This window comes from Schistocerca serialis, chromosome 5 (genome assembly GCF_023864345.2).
Source record: "Schistocerca serialis cubense isolate TAMUIC-IGC-003099 chromosome 5, iqSchSeri2.2, whole genome shotgun sequence".
Lineage (NCBI taxonomy): Eukaryota > Metazoa > Arthropoda > Insecta > Orthoptera > Acrididae > Schistocerca > Schistocerca serialis.
In genome coordinates, this window is record NC_064642.1 from 349,578,106 (window position 1) to 349,599,784 (window position 21,679).

At 40.7% G+C, this 21,679-nt stretch overlaps 1 protein-coding gene across 1 annotated transcript in view; it reads left to right on the forward strand.

Moving 5' to 3' along the window:
- The window catches only part of LOC126481697 (laminin subunit gamma-1), a 1,171,409-nt gene that overhangs the window by 608,239 nt on the left and 541,491 nt on the right, over nt 1-21,679 (forward strand). The window contains exon 4 of the mRNA XM_050105645.1: nt 14,393-14,576. Coding sequence (XP_049961602.1) covers nt 14,393-14,576 — 184 coding nt within the window. The remainder of the gene's footprint in view (nt 1-14,392; nt 14,577-21,679) is intronic.

Sequence of the window (21,679 nt, forward strand, 5' to 3'; positions counted from 1 at the left end):
TTGCCTCGCCTATTTGTTATTGTATCTTTTCATTTCAGCTTTCATTTCTCCATTGTGCTGCAGTGGCAAATCTTCAATTCTTCCCTATTATTATTACCCGTTCTTTCCCCAAATTTACTTAAGATGCTGTATCCCAGATTTACTATTACAACACTTCCCTCAACTTCATGAAAGTAATTCGTACGATTAAAGCTCTGTCGATGGAGAAAGCTTTCCTTCCCTGTTACAAGTATCATATATGGTCTCCTTCCCCTTGACTGTCTTGTGCAGTCTTGTTTCCCACAGATCCGAGTTCTGTTAATTCTATTTTCTATGTCTTGCTTAGGTTCAATTTAACCGAAAAGGCTCTGAGCACTATGAGACTTAACTTCTGAGGTCATCAGTCCCCTAGAACTTAGAACTACTTAACTAGCCTAAGGACATCACACACATCCATGCCCGACGCAGGATTCGAACCTGCGACCGTAGCGGTCTCGCGGTTCCAGACTGTTGCGCCTATAACCGCTCGGTCACCCCGGCCGGCTCAGTTTAATCGACTGTGACTCTCCGTGCTACTACTCTGCACCACTTGTTTTAATTATCAAAAGTCATTCAAATGGCTCTGAGCACTATGGGACTTAACTTCTAAGGTCATCAGTCCCCTATAACTTAGAATTACGAAAACCTAACTAACCTGAGGACATCACACACATCCATGCCCGAGGCAGGATTCAAACCTGCGACCGTAGCGGTCGCGTGGTTCCAGACTGAAGCGCCTAGAACCGCTCGGCCACATCGGCCGGCAATTATCATTAAACCAAATATTATGTTAAACATATAGCCTAAAACATTCAACAGTTCTTCTTGCTTGCTTTCGGCCAAAAAGGTTCTTTAATTATCATTCGTAAATTTCCTTTGATCCTTATCAGCGTTTCTTCCACACAGGAATTTTACCGAAACAGATATATGAAAACCTGTCGTGCACAGTTATTAATATGATCGTGCCAGTCTACACTGAAACAAAGCGAGTCTAAATTCTATTAAATCGGCTGTGTTAAACTGGTATTACACTCTTAAAGTATCTTCGACTAACCTTTTATAAAAGCTGGGACCACATTCCAACGTTTATAAAACACGTCTTAGATTTTCACCGAGAAAGCTAGAGTTAAAGTAAATGGAGTTCCCATTCTCTGCCGGTCGGAGTGGCCGAGCGGTTTTAGGCGCTACAGTCTGGAACCGCGTGACCGCTACGGTCGCAGGTTCGAATCCTGCCTCGGGAATGGATGTGTGTGATGTCCTTATGTTAGTTAGGTTTAAGCACTTCTAAGTTCTAGGGGACTGATGACCTCAGATGTCAAGTCCCATAGTGCTCAGAGCCATTTGAGCCAATCCCATTCCCTGCATGACACTCGAGGATGATATTGCATTAATAAACGACAGTGGAAAGAATATGCAAACATTACTCTCTAAATTTCAAAGAACTTCGAACTTAACTAAAATAATTATCAGAATAAGTAAATATAAAATGAGGACACCTGACATCAAAATTGAAAGAAATAAAACATAAACAGTTGTTTAACTGTATTATTTGTGTGCCTTAATTACATAATACAACAGACGCAGCATATGGAATTAAGAAAAGAATTGCTACATGAAAATATAGTTTTTGATGAAAAAACTGTTAGAGAATAAATCATTTAATATTATTATTATTATTATTATTAGTCGTAAAGCTCCCAACATGGAAGACGCTAAGTAAAGATGGTTCACTTCTGGGGCTTCTTATTCTTCTTGTTTGCCCACCAGGTCTTCATTCTTTGCGAGAATTCAGCTTTTCTTTCTTCGCTCCATTTTGTTCCAGTTCTCGGCGCTTTTGTCTCTGGTTTGACCTCCCATTTGTCAACTTTAAGTTTGAAATTGTTTCTTTTGTTCATGTCTTCAGTAGTAATGTTGGCTAATTCCAGATCTTTCTTTACATTTTTGATCCATTCTCCTCCATTAACAAGGGATGCTACGTATCTTACTATTTTTTTTTGTAAGTCTGTGATCGGGAAGTCTCATTATGTGGCCATAGAATTTTAGACGCCTCTTCCTCATGTCTATCTCTATGTTAGAATATTCTTCAATTTTAGAATTTTTCTGTAATCTATACCCCTCTTTGGTCCATCTTGGTCCCAGAATTTTCCTAATGATTTTCCTTTCCTCTTTCTTCAGGTTTTCCATATCTGTTTTCCTTTTAAGTGTCAAGGTTTCGCTGGCATATAGCATTATTGGTTTAATTACCGACTTATAATGTTTAATTTTTGTATTTATAGATAGACATTTTTTATTGTAAATGTTTTGGATCAGCCCTAGACCCCTACTAACTTTTAATATTCTTTCTTGTTGTGAGTATTTTTCAGAAATTATCTCTCCTAAATATTTAAAGTATGGTACCCTCTTAATTTCTCCATATTTGGTTTGTAACTTAGAAATTTCTAGATTTGTTGTTGTAAACACCGTTTTCTCATAAGATATTTGTAGGCCAACTTTTCCTGCACACTCTTTTAAGGTTTCTATCTGTTTGACTGCCATTTCACTAGAATCTGCCATTATTGCAAGATCGTCTGCGTAGGCTAAGTAGGGGATTTGTAGGTCATCTTTTTTGGTTCCCAGTGATATTGGTTTCCAGTACTTTTCTTTTTTGAGTTCTTTTTCCCATTCTGCCATGACTCTATCCAGAACTAAGTTAAATAACAGAGGTGATAATCCGTCACCTTGTCTAACCCCAGTTTTTATCTCAAATGATTTTGAAAGTTTTCCCATGAATTTCACTTTGCATTTTGTATTTGTTAATGTCTGCTCTATGATGTTCCGTGTCTTCTTATCCAGTCCTTGTTCTTCAAGAATTTTAAATAGTGTGGGTCTGTGAATTTAATCATATGCCTTTTTAAAGTCGACAAAGACATATACTGTAGGCTTCCTTCGCATTTGTCTCATCCTTGTAATCAATTTCAAGTTTAAAATTTGTTCTGGACATGATCTGTTTGGTCTGAAACCAATTTGGAAATCTGAGATTTTGGGTTCTAGCAGTTTTTGTGTTCTTTCAAGAAGACAAGCTGATAATATCTTGTATGTGACGGCAAGTAAGGAGATTCCTCTATAGTTGTTCACATCCGATTTATCCCCTTTTTTATGTAACTTTTAATCATTTAATATATAAAAGAAAATAATAATTTTGTTGAGAATGTCATCTCCGAGTGTGCTTGTGTATGGCCGTAAAAACTAAATACTGTTTGACTTACAAAAACGCGCTTGGGAGCACTGGAAAGGTGGCAGTGGAGGTGACTAATGAAAACCAACCTGCACAGATATAAAAACCAAAGAAGATGTTCTGAACGAGGTCAATGAGGCGAATTACTTCACAGAAACTGTTCAAAACCGAGAAAAACTATTTGGAAATTTATTGAGAGATAATACGTTTTTAACAAACGCTTTAGAAGAAAAATTTGGGAAAGAAAAGGCAGGGAATGCCAAGGATCTGTTAGACATAAAGTGCGAAAATTGTCGAGATATCAGCACAGAATCGGGAAGACTGGTTTCCGTGACAAGGTTTAGGCTTTAGAAGAAGAAGAAGAAGAAGAAGAAGAAGAAGAAAATAATGACCAAAAAACCTCATCAGTACACCGCCAAAGATTTTATGAAACATCTGTTGTAAAAAATCTATGACAAACATTTTTTGCAGTGTAGTACGCGATTTGGAAGTAGATACCTCATGTGTAACAAAGCAACTTAAGTAATTCAATAAAGGAAAATCTTCCGGTCCATATTACATATCAGTTACATTCGTTTCGGAGAATGCTGATGAAAGAGCTCCAATTGTAGTAGTCATATGCAACAGCTCGCTCGTAAGGACTGGAAGGTTGCACACACCAATACACAAATTGAATCTCAAACTGAATCCGTATTTGTAGATTTCCAGAGGACTTTTGACACCGTTCCTCACAAGCAGATCCTAAATACATTTTGTGCCTGTGAAATATCGTTTTAGTTGCGCGACTGAATTCGTGATTTCCTGTCAGAATGGACACAGTTCGTTGTAATTGACTGAAACTCATTTAGTGAAACCTAAATTATACATGGAGTTGGCTCTGGCTCTGAGCACTCTTGGACTTAACTTCTGAGGTCATCAGTCCCCTAGAACTTAGAACTACTTAAACCTAACTAAAATAAGGACATCACACACATCCATTCCCGAGGCAGGATTCGAACCTGCGACCGTAGCGGTCGCGCAGTTCCAGACTGAAGCGCCTAGAACCGCTCGGCCACATCGGCCGGCTACTTGGAGTTCCCAAAGGAATTGTTATAGACCATCTCCTGTTCTAAATCTGTAAAATTGATTTAGGAGACAATCTCAGCAGCCCTGTTGTATGCAGATGTTCCTGTATTCTACCGTCTAGTAAAGTAATCAGGAGATTGCAAAATTATTCAGACAAGATATCTGTATGGTGTGAAAAGTAGCAATTGTCCATAAGCAATAATTAGTGCTGGGTCTTTCACATGAGTACTAAGGAAATGCCACTAAACTTCACGGGGTCCCGGGTTCGATTCCCGGCGGGGTCAGGGATTTTCACCTGCCTTGAGATGACTGTGTGCTTGTATTGTCCTCATCATTTCATCATCATTCATGAAAGTGGCGAGTTTCGACTGTGAAAACGTTGGGAGTTTGTACGGGCGATGATAACCACGCAGTTGAGCGCCCCACAAACCACACATCATCATCACTAAACTTCAGTGACATGATAAGTACCACAAAGTTAAAGATTGTCAATTCAGCAAAATACCTTTTGATTACAATTATGACAACATGAACTGTCGAATATGAGTCAGTCGACGAGATGCTTCCATGCCACCAAACCATGTTCGTGGCGTGCTACCATCTATGTACAAACACTTTCATGGTGCTGAACTTAAGCATAATGTTGTGGCGTAACAAGACAGCTACGCCACACTGAAGTAGCCGAAAGGCACGCGTAATCTCACGTAGGCTAGATAGAGGTCTGAAACAGGATACGTAATGAATGGTAGCATGAAAAGTACGTAGCTGCGTTAATACTTAACTTTTAATCCTTGTTGTATACATCGTTCTTGATGACACATTTCATACGATAACTATCAAACTATGTAAGCTAATGGCGCCTTGCTAGGTCGTAGCCATTGACTTAGCTGAAGGCTATTCTAACGGTCTCTCGGCAAATGAGAGGAAGGTTTCGTCAGTGTAGTCGCTAGCAAAGTCGTCGTACAACTGGGGGCGAGTGCCCTTCCGTATCTCGAGACCTGCCTTGTGGTGGCGCTCGGTCTGCGATCACACAGTGGCGACACGCGGGTAGGACATGTACTAAATGGACCGCGGCCGATTTAAGCTACCACCTAGCAAGTGTGGTGTCTGGCGGTGACACCACACATAACATTGCTTCCGCTACTGGTACCTACCAGCAACTGTTCCGTGGTAGTGCTATGTGCCGTGGATGAAATTTCATTTTGCGCTATACGAATACTGATGTTAATGGTGGTCAGAACTGAGTTACTGTTGCAATTGATGAATTATTGTTAACATTGTTCGTATCGAAACGAATAACGCTGCCAGAATTACCTCCTTGGGAAACTGTGATCCCCGTGATTTCGTCGGTTACAAGACTTTAATGTCGTCCTACACTCTGTGGTCATGGTCTGGTTCCGCTAACGCATGTGTTCCTCTCGATAAATCATTGGGTATTGTATTGTATCAGACGTAGTTCTAAATTAAGTCATGAGGATACGTTGTGTATTTGGATTTAAGAACGTGGAGATACTGTTAAATTTAGTTTAATGTACGTATAAAAAATGTTGTGGGATAGGAAAATCAAAGACTGCGTTTTAGTGGCAGAACACACAGAATATAAGCCTATTAAACAGCCTGGCTACACTACTCTTGTCCGTCCACTTCTGGAGTATTGCTGCGCGGTCCGAGATCCTTACCGGAAACGATTGACGAAGGACATCGAGAAAGTGCAATGAAGAACACCTCGTGTTGTGTAATTGCGGAATAGGGGAGAAAGTGTCACGTGTATGACACGAGAGTTCGGATGGCAATAATTCAAAAAAAGGCGTTCTTCGTTGCGGCGAGATCTTGTTATGAAATTTCAGTCACCAACTTACCCCTCCGAACGAGAAAACATTTCGTCGACTCTCTTCCCACAGAGAGGAAGTAAGAAAAATCAGAGCTCACGCGGAAAAATTTAGCTGTTCATTTCTCCAGGTGCTATTCGAGAGGGACGGGTCGATAAATAATCCGTAACTAGTACCCCGAAGCCTCTGGTAAACACTGCAGAGTGAAATGCAGAGCTACCATGTACTTACAAGGGAAGGCCAGAACGTTCGGATTTACTTAAAACTGTGTACACATTTAGTAGTCCATTGTGACAAAATAATATGCAAGTAGTAAGTCTTACTAATTACATGATTTCGAGAAAATAGCAAGGGAAGTTTGTGATGTATCGATGCGTTGCGACCTTGAGGAATAGATGGCGGCGGTCGTGCGGTTAGCGTTCAAGCTTTGTAATAGGTGGATCGCTGGATCGAGACCAACTCATGTTTCTTTTAAATTTATCGTTTTTCAAGGCTAGTCATATTATTTCGTGTATATCACATCTGAAAGGCAGCAAGATGAAATGAGAAGTGTATCTACATGAATTGTTATTGAATTTCCAATGTTATTTGGCTTCTTGTTAATTTTTATTAGTTCTACAATTATGCTTGCAATTATCGACATGTAAACGACCCAACGCATAAATCTTTCCTGAAAAGTGGTGCCTGTGGTGATTTCGGAAATCCCATATATATGCAGTCGGGGAGGGACAGGCTTAGGAAGTCCAAATCAAACCTCGATAAATAAAGATGTAAATAGCTTTATTCACTAATACTATGAGTTACAATAGCTATTCCAGGATATGAGGGTAACGTAGAATTAATCGTCGTATGTGCTTTCGACGTTACAAGTTGCAGGACGATATTTTTCATACACACACGGGAAAACCTAAATTTAAACGGTATGTACTACATCGAATGAATGCAAATTTTCCGCATGCGCAATAAATCTTCAGAGTTTCGAAGGAAAAACATTTTGGAAAAATTTTCTTTCTTCCGACAATTGGGATGCGAACCACGCGTTACGCAACGCTTTCGTAAATATTGGTGCCTAAAATTCGCTACGTACGATTGAATGTATTTTAATAGCAACTTCACGAGAAGCAATTTCTCTTTCGCTGTTAGACAAATATGAACAAGTCTGAAGGCATTTGATAAAGTTTTTAACTTGCCCTTAGAAATAAAAGTAGCATAATATTTGTTTTACTAATGAAAATTTGTAAACAGCCAAAAATTCAATAAAACCTCTTGCAAATACACGTGTCTTTTCATCACATTACCTTTCAAATGTAAATTGTACGAAATAACATGGCTAGTGTTGAAATAAATGAGTGGGAGTCTATCCAGCGAGCCACCGGTTACGGATCTAGAACGCTAACCACATGACCACCGCCAGCTAGCACTCAGGGTCGCAGTGCACCGCTACATGACTGACGCGTAAAACTTCTCTTACGATTTCCTCGAAATCGCCTTAAAAGCTCGCCTTACTACTTGCATATTGTGTTTTCCTAATGGACTTCCATATGTGTACAAGGTTTGTAGTAAATCCGTGATCCGAACGTCGTGGCGTCCCCTTGTTACAAGATAATGTGGTGGAAGCCGATGACGGAAGGAAAGCGCCTACTTTGCAGGCTACCCGCAACACACTCGCGTTGCGCGTTCGGTCTACCGAACAGCGGCGCATCGCGATTCGCAACAGCGGTTATACAGCGGCAACAAAAGCAGTCCGTTTCGCATGAAGTAATTTCACAGACAAGGTCGTTAAACGCAAATGAGTACTCAGAATTTTACGTCTCTACATTGTTATGCTCCGCGGAAATGGTCATTATTCTTTGACACATAAGGGTGGATGAGGCCCTAATAAACAGTTTGTTTTACGTGAGGTCCGTAAAAGGCGGCATTACGAGTCATCTGGCGCAAGTTGAAATAAATTTCCTGAAACGGTAACATACCACGCCATTTGCTTGCTGCGCTTAGCGAGAGGAGATATGTAATTAGTTTGAAGTTAATAGGTAATCCTGATGCTGGAAACGTTTTTGAGGCAGTCCTAAAATATCCTGCGAAGACGGCGTAATAAATGAAACTTTAGACGGAATATAAAACTATCTGAAACTACATATTTAGTTTGTTTAAGCGTTTCGAGATGCAGTTATAAGCTGCAAAATTCAGTGTGCACTTGAATGATGAATGCGTTGTGAAAATTAAGGCCCTCTACAAGCTTGAACCCGGATGTCTATTCTGAGGAAGTAAAAGGGAAACAATAAATTTGAATGGATTTGTAAAAAAATCGATAAATACTGGTTTACACGTCTATCAGAGGTCTTGCAGAAGGCCGTGAGATCCTTCTCCAGGCAACGATGCTGCCCACTTTTGTGATCTTCCTGTAAAGGTGGCTCTTAAGTTCAAAAAATGGTTCAAATGGGTCTGAGCACTATGGGACTCAACTGCTGTGGTCATAAGTCCCCTAGAACTTAGAACTACTTAAACCTAACTAACCTAAGGACAGCACACAACACCCAGCCATCACGAGGCAGAGAAAATCCCTGACCCCGCCGGGAATCGAACCCGGGAACCCGGGCGTGGGAAGCGAGAACGCTACCGCACGACCGGCTCTTAAGTGTTTCTCATCGAACACGCTGGTGCCCATTGGTCGTATTAAACAGGAAACATGACATCTCACAATGCTACCCGTCCGATACCGGATGTCGGCTTTATTTCGTGATGTGTGAAGCCATACGTGCGCAACAGAGCAGGAGACTGGCAATATTTGTTTTGCTGCTATGCTAGTTTTAGGGATGTGTATTTTAGTGCCAGACCGATCTTAGCGTAGACCGAGTGTGATCTAAATCTCGCAGCACTTTTCATAAATCGTAATCAATTGCGACCAGTCAATTCATTCTAAATCCTTTGCTTCTGTACGCAAACTGGTTCGATCGTCATACCATAAAATCTACGTAATAAGAGTTGTATTGGTGTTAACAACTGAAATATATACGTAATAAGAGTTACATTGGTGTAACAATTGACACGTATTTGGGCGCTACACGAAACTGCTTTTCACGTATCCCTCCCTTTGCATACCAATCCTTTTACTCATATTTACTTAACCAGTTTTCTTCGAGTAGTTAAAGTTTTCGTATTTGATTTCTCTTTTAAAAATTATCCCCACCTTTACTAATACGTACTGGAACTTAGACGCAACTCTTATTCGTAGTGACGTACCGTAATTGGTTTTGCGCGCGATGTCTTCCATCGGCTAATACTGCAAAGTCTGTTACGAGAAAACTGTTCATCTTAATTTTGACACCCATTTAGAAAACCCTTTTGACTCAGTTCGTGCATTTCAATTTGAGTCGTAGATCAAAATACCTCGATTCTTACAACTACATTAAAAAAATAAACTAAACTCTGCCAAAACAGGTACTGAAGGCCCAACGTTACCGACCGGCCGCCGTGTCATCCTCAGCCCACAGGCGTAACTGGTTGAGGATATGGAGGGGCCGCTCCCCCGGCCGTATGTCAGTTTTCGTGAGCAGTGCCGCTACTTCTCAATCAAGTAGCTCCTCAGTTTGCCTCACAAGGGATAACTGCACCCCGCTTGCCAACAGCACCCGACAGACGAAATGGTCACCCACCCAAGTGCTAGCCGAGCCTGACAGCGCTTAACTTCGGTGACCTGACGGGAACTGGTGTTACCACTGCGGCAAGGCCATTGGCGACAACTACATTGCACAGCACAAAAATAGGGTCTCTTTTTCGAAACCCGTAGTTGTCTCTCATTGCGATGCAAAAGTTTGAAATTTGGCTCAAGGTGCTTACATCCGTCCTCTCTGCTGATGCGAAAGCATGGCGCCCTACGTAGTTATCCTGGGTCGACGACCCTTCAAACAAAAAGGTGTCGTCATCTGCAGAAAAAAAGGCCACAGCTCAGAAGTTCCTGTGAGATCTAAGGTGGGCTAATGATATCACATTGGTACCAAATTTCACCACAATTCTGTCCAACGGTACCGTGGACATATCACGAGATGGAAAGGTCGTCAAACCCCTCCTTCCCCACATGTCACCCCATCTTTTGACGTTTCTGCGATGGAGGTCAGAATCACGATGCCCAGCGTTGATGTCGCTCGGTTTACTTAAGAGTGGCCGAGGAAAAGATTTCAGACACACCGGCGCTCATAATCGGCACGAAAAGCCTCAGAGAGTGTCATAAAGGGCGTCAATGAAACCACTCCTTCCTTTGGGGCGCTGATTCCAGCACATTTTGCGGTCGGAAACGACGGTTCTCAGTGCGATGAGCAACAAGATGACGTTCTTGTCAACTTTCGACGCTGCTGACATCGCCGGACGTTTCAACCCTTCTCTATAGATACCATGAGGCTGAAACCCCATTGAAAGTGACCGCACCTTTGGAGTGCTGCGCGATAGCAATGTTTGCTCTTTTCTACACGTTGGAACTACTAGGTACCGTTCAAGACATTCGACGAAATTTTAAAATGACCCGAAGCAGAAAAGGATGATCATGCTTTTCAACCCTCTTGTTTCACTCCCTCTTGTGGCGTGATCACAGAAGGCTGTGACACTGACAGACGGGTGAATAAAAATGAAGACCTTAAGACCTACGAGCCCTTTTCTTCATCTCAGATACTGTGAAAAAAATTTCTTCTAGTGCAAGCTCTTTCATTTTCATATGGTATGGACCAAAACAAGAAAAACTGACCAGTAAACATGAGCCCTAAAGTGCATACCTTAAGAGCTGCGAACACTTGTTCATCTACGGTACCGTGAAACATATTTCTACTGAACAAGTGCCCATAGTTTTTAAGGTACGCATTTTAGAGCCCATGTTTACTAGATAATTCTTTTCCTAATTTGGTCCACCGTACTACCTCTCAAAATATGAAAAGCCAAGAGCTTGCAATAGAAGAGATTTGTTTCGCAGCATTGAAGACGAAGAAGTGATCATAGCTCTTGTTGTTGTGGTCTTCAGTCCAGAGACTGGTTTAATGCAGCTCTCCATGCTACTCTATCCTGTGCGAACTTCTGCATCTCCCAGTACCTACTGCAACCTACATCCTTCTGAATCTACTTAGTGTATTCATCTCTTGGTCTCCCTCTACGATTTTTACCCTCCACGCTGCCCTCCAGTACTAAATTGGTGATCCCTTGATGCCTCAGAACATGTCCTACCAACCGATCCCTTCTTCTAGCCAAGTTGTGCCAAAAATTTCTCTTCTCCCCAATTCTGTTCAATGCCTCCTCATTATTTATGTGATCTACCCATCTAACCTTCAGCATTCTTCTGCAGCACCACATCTCGAAAGCTTCTACTCTCTTTTTGTCTAAACTATTTATTGTCCACGTTTCACTTCCATACATGGCTACACTGCATATAAATAATTTCAGAAACGAGTTCTTGACACTTAAATCGATACTCGATGTTAACAAATTTCTCTTCTTCAGAAACGCTTCCCTTGCCATTGCCAGTCTACATTTTATATCCTCTCTACTTCGACCATCATCAGTTATTTTGCTCCCCAAATAGCTAAACTCATTTACTACTTTAAGCATCTCATTTCCTAATCTAATACCCTCAGCATCACCCGACTTAATTCGACTACATTCCATTATCCTCGTTTTGCTTTTGTTGATGTTCATCTTATATTCTCCTTTCAAGACACTGTCCATTCTGTTCAGCTGCTCTTCTAGGTCCTTTGCATTTTAGAGCCCATGTTTCCTGGAATATTTTTGCTTCGAATGATCGTCCCCATCATAATCCTGAATACTGTCCATTCGCCCCGGGACACCATGTGTAGGACTACATAGTTTTTAACATTAATTTTTGATTTTTTGTGTTAAACCTGTAACATAAGATTACACCTCGTTATGAGCAGGTTATGACAGTATTTTAAATTTTTAAGCTCGGGCAGTGATTATATGAAATTTTGAAATTCAAAATTTCGTTGTCTCTGGAAGCCGTTAGAAAGGCAATTATGATCTACACTGCAGTGTGGGATATTTCAACATATACCATCCCATCAAATTACTGAAAATTGTACGTCCACAGATACCAGTTTCTATAATCAGGACAGATTAGCACAACCCATATTCGGGTCTGATGATATTAACAGCATATACAGCAACTTACATTACAAATAGGTCTCAACGTATTAATATACGAAGCATGACATGAGACAGCCAATAGATAATATGTATTAGTTGCAAAAAAGACATTTACCAGTACGCGGAGTCCTGCCCTGAATTTCGATTCTTGGAAGTGTCCAAAATAATGATATGTAACTACCGTAATCTCCTCATTGGAGACATAGACGTTTTCCAGACACAGGTTTCTCTGGGCATGGGAAGTCAAGGAATGACGCAGGTCTCGGCTTTCCCCCATTGCCAGGGCACCTTTATGGACAGTCGTTTTGGCCTCATGAAAATTGTACTTTTTACAATCCAGCTATGGTTGCTCCTTTGAAGAAAAAAAAAGCAACGTTGACTTTCTTTCTCATACTCGTCTAGTATCAAATAATGCCCTTTTTTTAATAGTAAAACGTCAAACACTGCTGTTCCTTGCTTCCTTTTACAAAATAGGACTACTCTCATGTGGCTTATCATCCACATGGCAACAGAGATTGGTGTAGTATTTGCCCGTTATTATTTTAGACTTTACAAGGCCGCCAATCAAATGAAACATTCTACATCACAAAAACACCGGCAGTAGCATTCTCAAATTGTGAAATCACCCTTACTGTTTTCACAAAAGCCCATACGTTGCATCCAACACATTGATTGTTGTTTCATTTATGGCTTTTACTTGTGGATCCACTCATCTAAAGAAACAAATTAGCGCGCCAAAACAGATGAACTCTTTTTCATGCGTTCCAAATATAGCTGAGAAATGAACGGTGGCATTTGTTTTGGCCACCATTCAACAAACGCATCACCAGTCTTGCACAAAGATTTCTGATAGTTAATTCTTCATGACAAATTTACCGTGCTACTTCTCCTGCTATGGCTATGGCGTCATCTACTTCACACACCTTTCTCTCTTAAATCGTCCATTACGATACTGTGTACTTCCTCGATTATTTTGTCTGTGGTTACAGTTTTGAAAAGTCATTAACGTGGCTAATTATCAAGAAAACATTTGATTTCATCTATCAATTTCTTAGCTCTCGAACATAAAATAATAGTTCCTAGTAAGTACTCACCAAATTAAGACTTGTGTCGCTACCGCTTTTAGTTGACCTTATGCTAATCCATCTTGAGGGTTTTACATCCTTGTGTCGTACTAGGTTTACATCACATGCACAAACTGAGGACGAAACACGAAAGAAAACCTTATCTTGTGAATAGCTGGAAAACTTGGAACATAGTAAGTCGGTTAAAAAACACCAGTAAATGCCAATGATACATTGCTATGTAGACATAGCAGTTAACAGATCGAGACACGTCGCGGAAGCACATGACTACAACAGACTTGAAAAAAATGGTGAAGAAAATTATATGTGAGTCATCTATATCGGACCATGAATGTATGCCAGCACAAATGATGACTTCACTTAAGTCGGAGCAGAGCTAAGCCCAACTTTTGTTTTTCAGAAAGGGTGGAAAGCAAATCTAGTCTCACTCGCTTACGCGACGGACCATATAAGTACCAAGATTGCCAGTTTAACAGTAACGTGTCGATCAGAAGCATAATTTTGCTAAGAGACAGAAATCATTGGAAACAAATGGGCTGCCAGGGTACATTATTATGCTGCACAACACATGCCAGTTAAGTGCATCCCCATGGCTCTGCCCACCACACGATATGGTTGGAGCCAGCAGACAGAAAAGAATTCCCTACTAGCCGAGTGTTCCGTTCAGTATGCCTAGAAAACATGGGCCAGTAAGAACATTGCCACATTGTGGCTCTGTCGCTTCAAAGATCTTACTGTACCATCTTCCGACACGTTCAAGCACAGAGAGCGAAGGCAACTAACAAACTAAAATTTATATGGATGACGAAAGGACATGATGGATGAAGTGAAGTGTACTCCATTCAAACTGAGGATGAATTTCCATTGGCCGTAAATGTACGAAAATGAAATTGCTCTGCATATCAAGTTAGCCTGACCATCCAATACGATTTTATTTAACACGTTAGAATTTCTCATGTTGCATCCTCAAAATATTGACACGCACAGTGAGTGCAGATCTCCCACAACTGCGTGGCTGACGGCTTTACCTTTACCTTTTTCAGCGCAACGTGCCGGGACACGTACGGGCTGCCAGACAACAACTATGCGCGACGCGGCGACGAGGCTCGCGCGTTGTGCACGTCAGAGTACTCGGACATCTCGCCGCTGACCGGCGGCAACGTGGCCTTCTCCACGCTGGAGGGGCGGCCCTCCGCCTACCAGTTCGACTCCACGCCAGAACTCCAGGTCAGCAGACCGCTCCACTCTTACATTCATCCACTGTAAACACGGATCCTGACAACGTGTACATCCCATATATCGTCATCGCCACACATTCGTCACCCACTGCATGATATAGGCCTTCGCCACACCTCTCTATATATCATAAGCTCTCACACCTTCACATCAAAATTTGTCGTGAATCTTTGTTTATGAGGTCAACCCATCTTCCATTATGAAGAAATACCATATGCACTATCCGTCCTTCAAGTCAGTATAGCACAAGATAGCCACAATAAAACTGTCCGGGAAAATATTTAATGTTACACCTTCCACCCCAGATGCAGATGATTTAAGTTACGTTGCCTATTTTAAGGTGCTTGAAATATTTCCCCGCACAATTTTATTTTGCCCACCATATACGAAGTGCTGTTGTAATTGAGCTGGCCGAAGTACCTCGCAGAACTCAATGAGAAGTAACACCATAAATTAATGGCAAGACTAAGCTTGTTGTTGTTATTGTTGCGGTCTTTAGTCCGAAGTTTGGTTCTATACTATTCTCCACCTCAGTCTATCATGTGCCAGCCTCTTCATCTTTCAATAAGTACTGCATCACACATCCATTTGTGTCTACTAACAGTATTCAAACCTAAGTCTCCCTCTTAAATTTTTACATCCAGTACCCCGATACTTTACTTCATTGATAATTCCTTGATGCCTCAGGATGCGTCCTATCAATCGATTCCTTCTTTTAGTCTAGTTGTGCCCCAAATTCATTTTTTCACCCTGTTCGATTCGTTACTTTCTCATTAGGTATTCGTTATACCCATATAACCTGCAGCGTTCTTCTGTAGCATTACATTTCAAAAGCTTCGCTCTCGAATTGTCTGAACCGCTAACTCTCCACATTTCACTTCTGTATAAGACTACACTCCAGAAAAATGTATGCAGAAAAGATGTGAAATTCCTTTTTGTCAAAAATGATTTTCTTGCTATTACCAGTCATCATTTCTTGAATGAGAATGAGATTTTCACTCTGCAGCGGAGTGTGCGCTGATATGAAACTCCCTAGCAGATTAAAACTGTGACGGGCCGAGACTCTAACTCGGGACCTTTGCCTTTCGCGGGCAAGTGCTGTATCACTGAGCTACCCTAGCATGACTCACGCCCCGTCCTCACAGCTTTACTTCTGCCAGTACCTCGTCTCCTACCTTCGAAACTTTACAGAAGATCTCCTGCGAACCTTGCAGACCTAGCACTCCTGAAAGAAAGGATATTGCGGAGACATGACTTAGCCACAGCGTAGGGTATGTTTCCAGAATGAGAATTTCACTCTGCAGCGGAGTGTGCGCTGATATGAAACTTCCTAGCATATTAAAACTGTGTGCCGGGGCGAGACTCGATCTCGGGACCTTTGCCTTTCGCGGGCAAGTACTCTTCTTGTTTACTTCGGGCCGACACCAGTTATTTTGCTGCCCAAAACTCATCTACTATTTTTACTGTCTCGATTCCTAATCTAACTCCCTCTTAATTCGATTACATTCCAATATCCTTGTTTCACTTTTGCTTATGTTCATCTTATAATCTCTCTTCTAGACACTATTTTCATTCTATTCAACCGCTCTTCCAAGCCACGCGGTCTAGGGCGCCTTGTCACGTTCCGTGCGGCTACCCCCGTCGGAGGCTCGAATCCTCCCTCGGGTATGGGTGTGTGTGTTGTCCATAGTGTAAGTTAGTTTAAGTTAGATTAAGTAATGTCTAGGCTTAGGCACCTATGACCTCAGCAGTTTGGTCCCATAATATCTTGCCACAAATTTCCAAATTTGCTCTTACAAGTCTTTGTGATCTTTGATAGAATTGCTGTGTCTTAGGGGTAAACCTCACAGGTTCTTTTATTCCTCTTAATTCTCTTTTTAATTGACTTCTTGGTTTCCCTGAATGGTTGCTCATTACACAGATTAAACAACAGTGGGACAGCCTATGATCCTGTCTCACTCCCTTCTCAATGGCTGTTTCCCTTCCATGCCCTTCGACTCTTGTAGACGCAGTTTGGTTTACGCATAAATTGTAAATTACCCTTCGCTCCCTGTATTTTGCACTTGCTAGCTTCAGAATTTCCAAGAGTGTATTCCAATCAACATTGTTAAAAGCTTTCTTTAAATCTACACGCATTATAACTGTAGGTTTTCTTATCTTCAAACATGGGTCAGTATTGCCTCGTGTGTTCTTACATTTCGCCGGAACCGAAACACGACTTATTAAACTAATCGTTAGGTTGTAGTCACAACTTTCAGCATCTACTTTCTTTTCGATAAGAGTTATTACATCACCAAACTTACAGCTTGTAACATCAAAGCAGATTTAGCAACTGTAAAGAAGAAGATTCTGCCTTATACCCGCTTGTCGTGAAAGTAAATGAAACGGGTTACAAAGAGAACTGTTACCCAAATTTGAATAAAAAGGTAAAAGAAAGCAAAGTTACAGGTAACAAAAGCAGTGAGAAATGTACAGCGTGTGTTACACTTACAGATGAAAGGAATCTTGTTTGTACTATATTGAGAAGTTGACTAGAGCAGCGATAGAAAATATTTCAGCCACCTGAACGAGGAGTCATTTTGCATCGTAAACAAATTGATTAGTAGCTTACTCCAGAGATTGCCGACGGCCCAGGAGAAGGATTAAAAGATAACTTGAGTCTCACGTAGAGTTAATCATATGTTGTACGATATTTTTAGTAAGGCAAATGTGTCATATGTCAGCAGAAACGGGGTGCAGCCACAACCTGAGAAATTAGAAAGGAAAACACAGATTATAGAAGTCGCGTGACTTGCCTACTCATCTTCGTCATAGCTGAGCGTAAAGTGAGTAACACGATAACAGAACGAACAGCTACCTATCGCCGATGGCAATGCATCTAACCACGTCCTTAAACTTGAAGTTAGCGCATATAACAAATCAAAACAGAAATGTGGGCAACTACGGTGGCATAAAGGTTGGCAGAAATGCACTGTGCAACTTTGTCACCTCAGAATATCGTGGTTTACAGATTGGACAAGTGGCAAACGATACCGAACGCCAATGATAGGAAACGTGTCCAGTTTCCTTCTGAGGATAGGCCTTAGAAAGTTCGCAACGGTTTCGTGTAACTCAGTGTCAGAAATTTATTTCGACCAAATGTGAGTAATAGAGCGATTAGCTAGCAGCTTTGTGTAAGAGACTAAACAGATCGGAACATCAGCTTCCTGGCTGTCCTCATTTTTTTTTTAATCGTATTGACCAACTAGGATCACGTTAACAACTTCAGTTCCTCTCCTTCCTTTATTGTTGTTTCCTATTTTTCCAGTATTCCCTCATTTTCTCTCCATGATGTCTCTTCCTTTCTTCTGTCCATGTTGTTCCCGATTTTTTATTTCTTCTTCTTTGAAAAACTTCCAAATTTACTATTTTAGTTTTAAAACGGTTTCTTTCTGCTATTTCTGATTCTCTGACGTTGTTTCTTTCTAGATCTTTCCTTACTTCTGTCATCCATGCTATTGTCGATTTTTTTCTTCCTGAAATATAGGAGTATTTATTTTGTTAGTCTATTTCCATCCATTCGGTACAGGTTCCCGAAAAAGATTAATCTTCGTTTGGCCATTACTTCATATATTTTCTCTATATTTTTGAAGATCTCCTCATTACTTTTTATGTTCAAACCATCTGCAGTTTTTATTGCACCCATTATTTTTCTAATAATTCTTCTTTCCAGTACCTCTAGTTTGTCCATCTTATAGTTCATCGTTTGGCTTTCAGATCCATGTAAACACTCTGGTCGCATCATTGTGGTGTAGTGTTTTAGTTTTGTTTTTATAGATATACATTTCTTGTTGTAAATATTTTTGGTTAAACCATACTCTCTTTCCATTTTGTTAATTCTTACATCTATTGCAGATTCTCTAGTCCATTCTGTTGTTTCTCCAAGATATTTAAATTTATTTACTCGCTTTATTTTACCTATTTGTGTTTCTATGAATTTTGGCGCATTTTTTATATTTGTCATGAATTTTCTTTTTCAGCTGAAATTTCGAGACCAGTTCTGTTTGCTATTTTTTCCAGAGGGTTTATTTGAATAACTGATTCTGTTAGGTTTTCTGAAAGTATTGCAAAATTATCCGCAAAAGCCAAGCAGTTCACCTTAATTCCATTTGTTTTCCTTCCCAGAGTTATTGGTTCAATTTTACGATTTCTTAGCTCCGAATTCCAGAGCCTTACAATTTTTTATAGAACACAATTAAACTGTAAAGGTGGTAGAGCATCACCTTGTCTAACACCAGTTTTTATTTCAAATGGCTGAGATACTTCTCCCATAAATTTGACTTTAGATATTTTATCTGTTAGTGTTTCACGAATTATATTTGCTAATTTTGATTTAACACCAAATTCTCTAATGACCTTATCTATTGTTTCTCTTACCATAAAATGCTTTCTTGAAATCAATAAACGACACTATCATTGGTTTGCTGGTTAACATTCTGTGGCAAATTATTGGCTTTAAGATAAAAATTTGTTCTGCACGGGAGCTTCTCTTTCGAAAACCACCCTGATATTCTCCCAGTTGTTTGTCTATAATATCTACCAATCCGTTCAGGAGAATTTTTGATAATATTTTGTATGCCACTGGCAGAAGTGACACTCCTCTCTAATTATTGACATTTTGTTTGTCTCCTTTTTTATGTAGCGGGTGGATTAGTGCTCTTCTTCATTCAATTGGAATCTCTTCAGTTTTCCAAATGTTCTCAAAAAGCAGCTGTCCTCGACTTATAAAATATAAAAAATTACAAAACCGTCGCGAAATTTTAAGTTTTTAACCTAGTAATATAATTACCAATTACTACTTGCCCTTTGTACAGGGTGAACATTACTAGAACCGACAAACTGCAAGGACAGATTCCAGACTGCAAATGGGGGAGAATAGGTCCTACGAACATGTGTCCGAAAATGCACCGTTGCCATGGTAGACAGCGCTGATAAAAGGAAGTTCCTCACGAGCCTTGTATTCCACATGTGTTGCAGGCTGTGAGATTAATGCAGCATCCTATAAGCAGCAGAATGGTCCGATATTCATGTCGGGAACAAGCCGAGATAGTTTTTGTGTACGGCCAAGCGGATGGAAGCGGTCGAGGGACAGATACACCGAAACAAGTTCCCTCACAGACAGCAACCACATCCCACAGCATTTCAAGCCCATTTTGGGCGTTTGTGTGATCATGGGTGCTTCCAGAGAGACGAACGTGCAGAGAGGTGGCAGACTGTGCGTACAATAGATTTGGGGGACAGGGTTCTACAGGATATTGTGACGAACCCTAGTACAAGCACCAGGCAAGTGGCCCGCCAACATGATGCAAGCCAAAGTACAGTTATGTGTATCCCACATAACAATCCATGATGCGATGTGTGAACTCGTGCATTGCATCATATGGAGGCCACTTTGAACATAAGTTGTGACGTGGATACGAAGCAGCTCTGTAATGTGTTCCACGACGATTTGTTGTCGTTGAATGCAGATCGTCCAATACCGTACACGTGTTCATAGGATCTTTTTTCCTCCTTTTCCAGACAGAAATCCATCCCTGCAGTTTGTCAGTTTTATTAATGTTCACCCCGTATAATGATATCAATTTGTGATAGTCGTAAAATGTACTACTAGTGTAATATGGTGCTAGGTGCGTATATGTACACCAAATGTCAATCAGATTTTTAAAAAAAATATGGATAATTGCATCTGGAAATGACAACTTCTCTGAAACATGTAGTTAATGACTAATGAACTGACAGTATTACATGCTAATGTCAGTGATTTATTCAACCGTTTTTAATCATTTTTCCATGATGCTATTTAAAGTAGCACGCGTTTGACAGCAGTCGGGATGGAGTGCTCCCACCAGTAACGCAGCAATGGTAGGCTGACACTGCCGGTTCCCACTGCTTCACCACGCACACTTTGCAAAGCACTGTGCCAAGCAGTTCTCAAGGACGACAAGTTTTTGAACGCGAAAAAGTTCGTGAATTCCAAGAAGAAACATAACTCCTGTCTTAGTAAAATTTAAAAACAAAATTTTGAATATATCGAGACGCTATTATGATCTATGGCATGTTGTTATTGTTGTGGTCTTCAGTCCTGAGACTGGTTTGATGCAGCTCTCCATGCTACTCTATCCTGTGCAAGCTTCTTCATCTCCCAGTACTTACTGCAACCTACATCCTTCTGAATCTGCTTAGTGTATTCATCTCTTGGTCTCCCTCTACGATTTTTACCCTCCACGCTGCCCTCCAGTACTAAATTGGTGATCCCTTGATGCCTCAGAACATGTCCTACCAACCGATCCCTTCTTCTAGTCAAGTTGTGCCACAAACTCCTATTCGCCCCAATTCTATTCAATACCTCCTCATTAGTTATGTGATCTACACATCTAATCTTCAGCATTCTTCTGTAGCACCAAATTTCGAGAGCTTCTATTCTCTTCTTGTCTAAACTATTTATCGTCCATGTTTCACTTCCATACGTGGCTACACTCCATACAAATACCTTCAAAAACGACTTCCTGACACTTAAATTTATACTCGATGTTAACAAATTTCTCTCCTTCAGAAACGCTTTCCTTGCGATTGCCAGTCTACATTTTATATCCTCTCTACTTCGACCATCATCAGTTATTTTGTTCCCCAAATAGCAAAACTCCTTTACTACTTTAAGTGTCTCATTTCCTAATCTAATTCCCTCAGCATCACACGACTTAATTCGAATACATTCCATTATCCTCGTTTTGCTTTTGTTGATGTTCATCTTATATCCTCCTTTCATGACACTGTCCATTCCGTTCAACTGCTCTTCCAAGTCCTTTGCTGTCTCTGACAGAATTACAATGAAACTGTTTTTATTTCTTCTCCATGGATTTTAATACCTACTCCAAATTTTTCTTTTGTTTCCTTCACTGCTTGCTCAATATACAGATTGAATAACATCGGGGAGAGGCTACAACCTTGTCTCACTCCCTTCCCAACCACTGCTTCCCTTTCATGTCCTTCGACTCCTATAACTGCCATCCGATTTCTATACAAATTGTAAATAGCCTTTCGCTCCCTGTACTTTA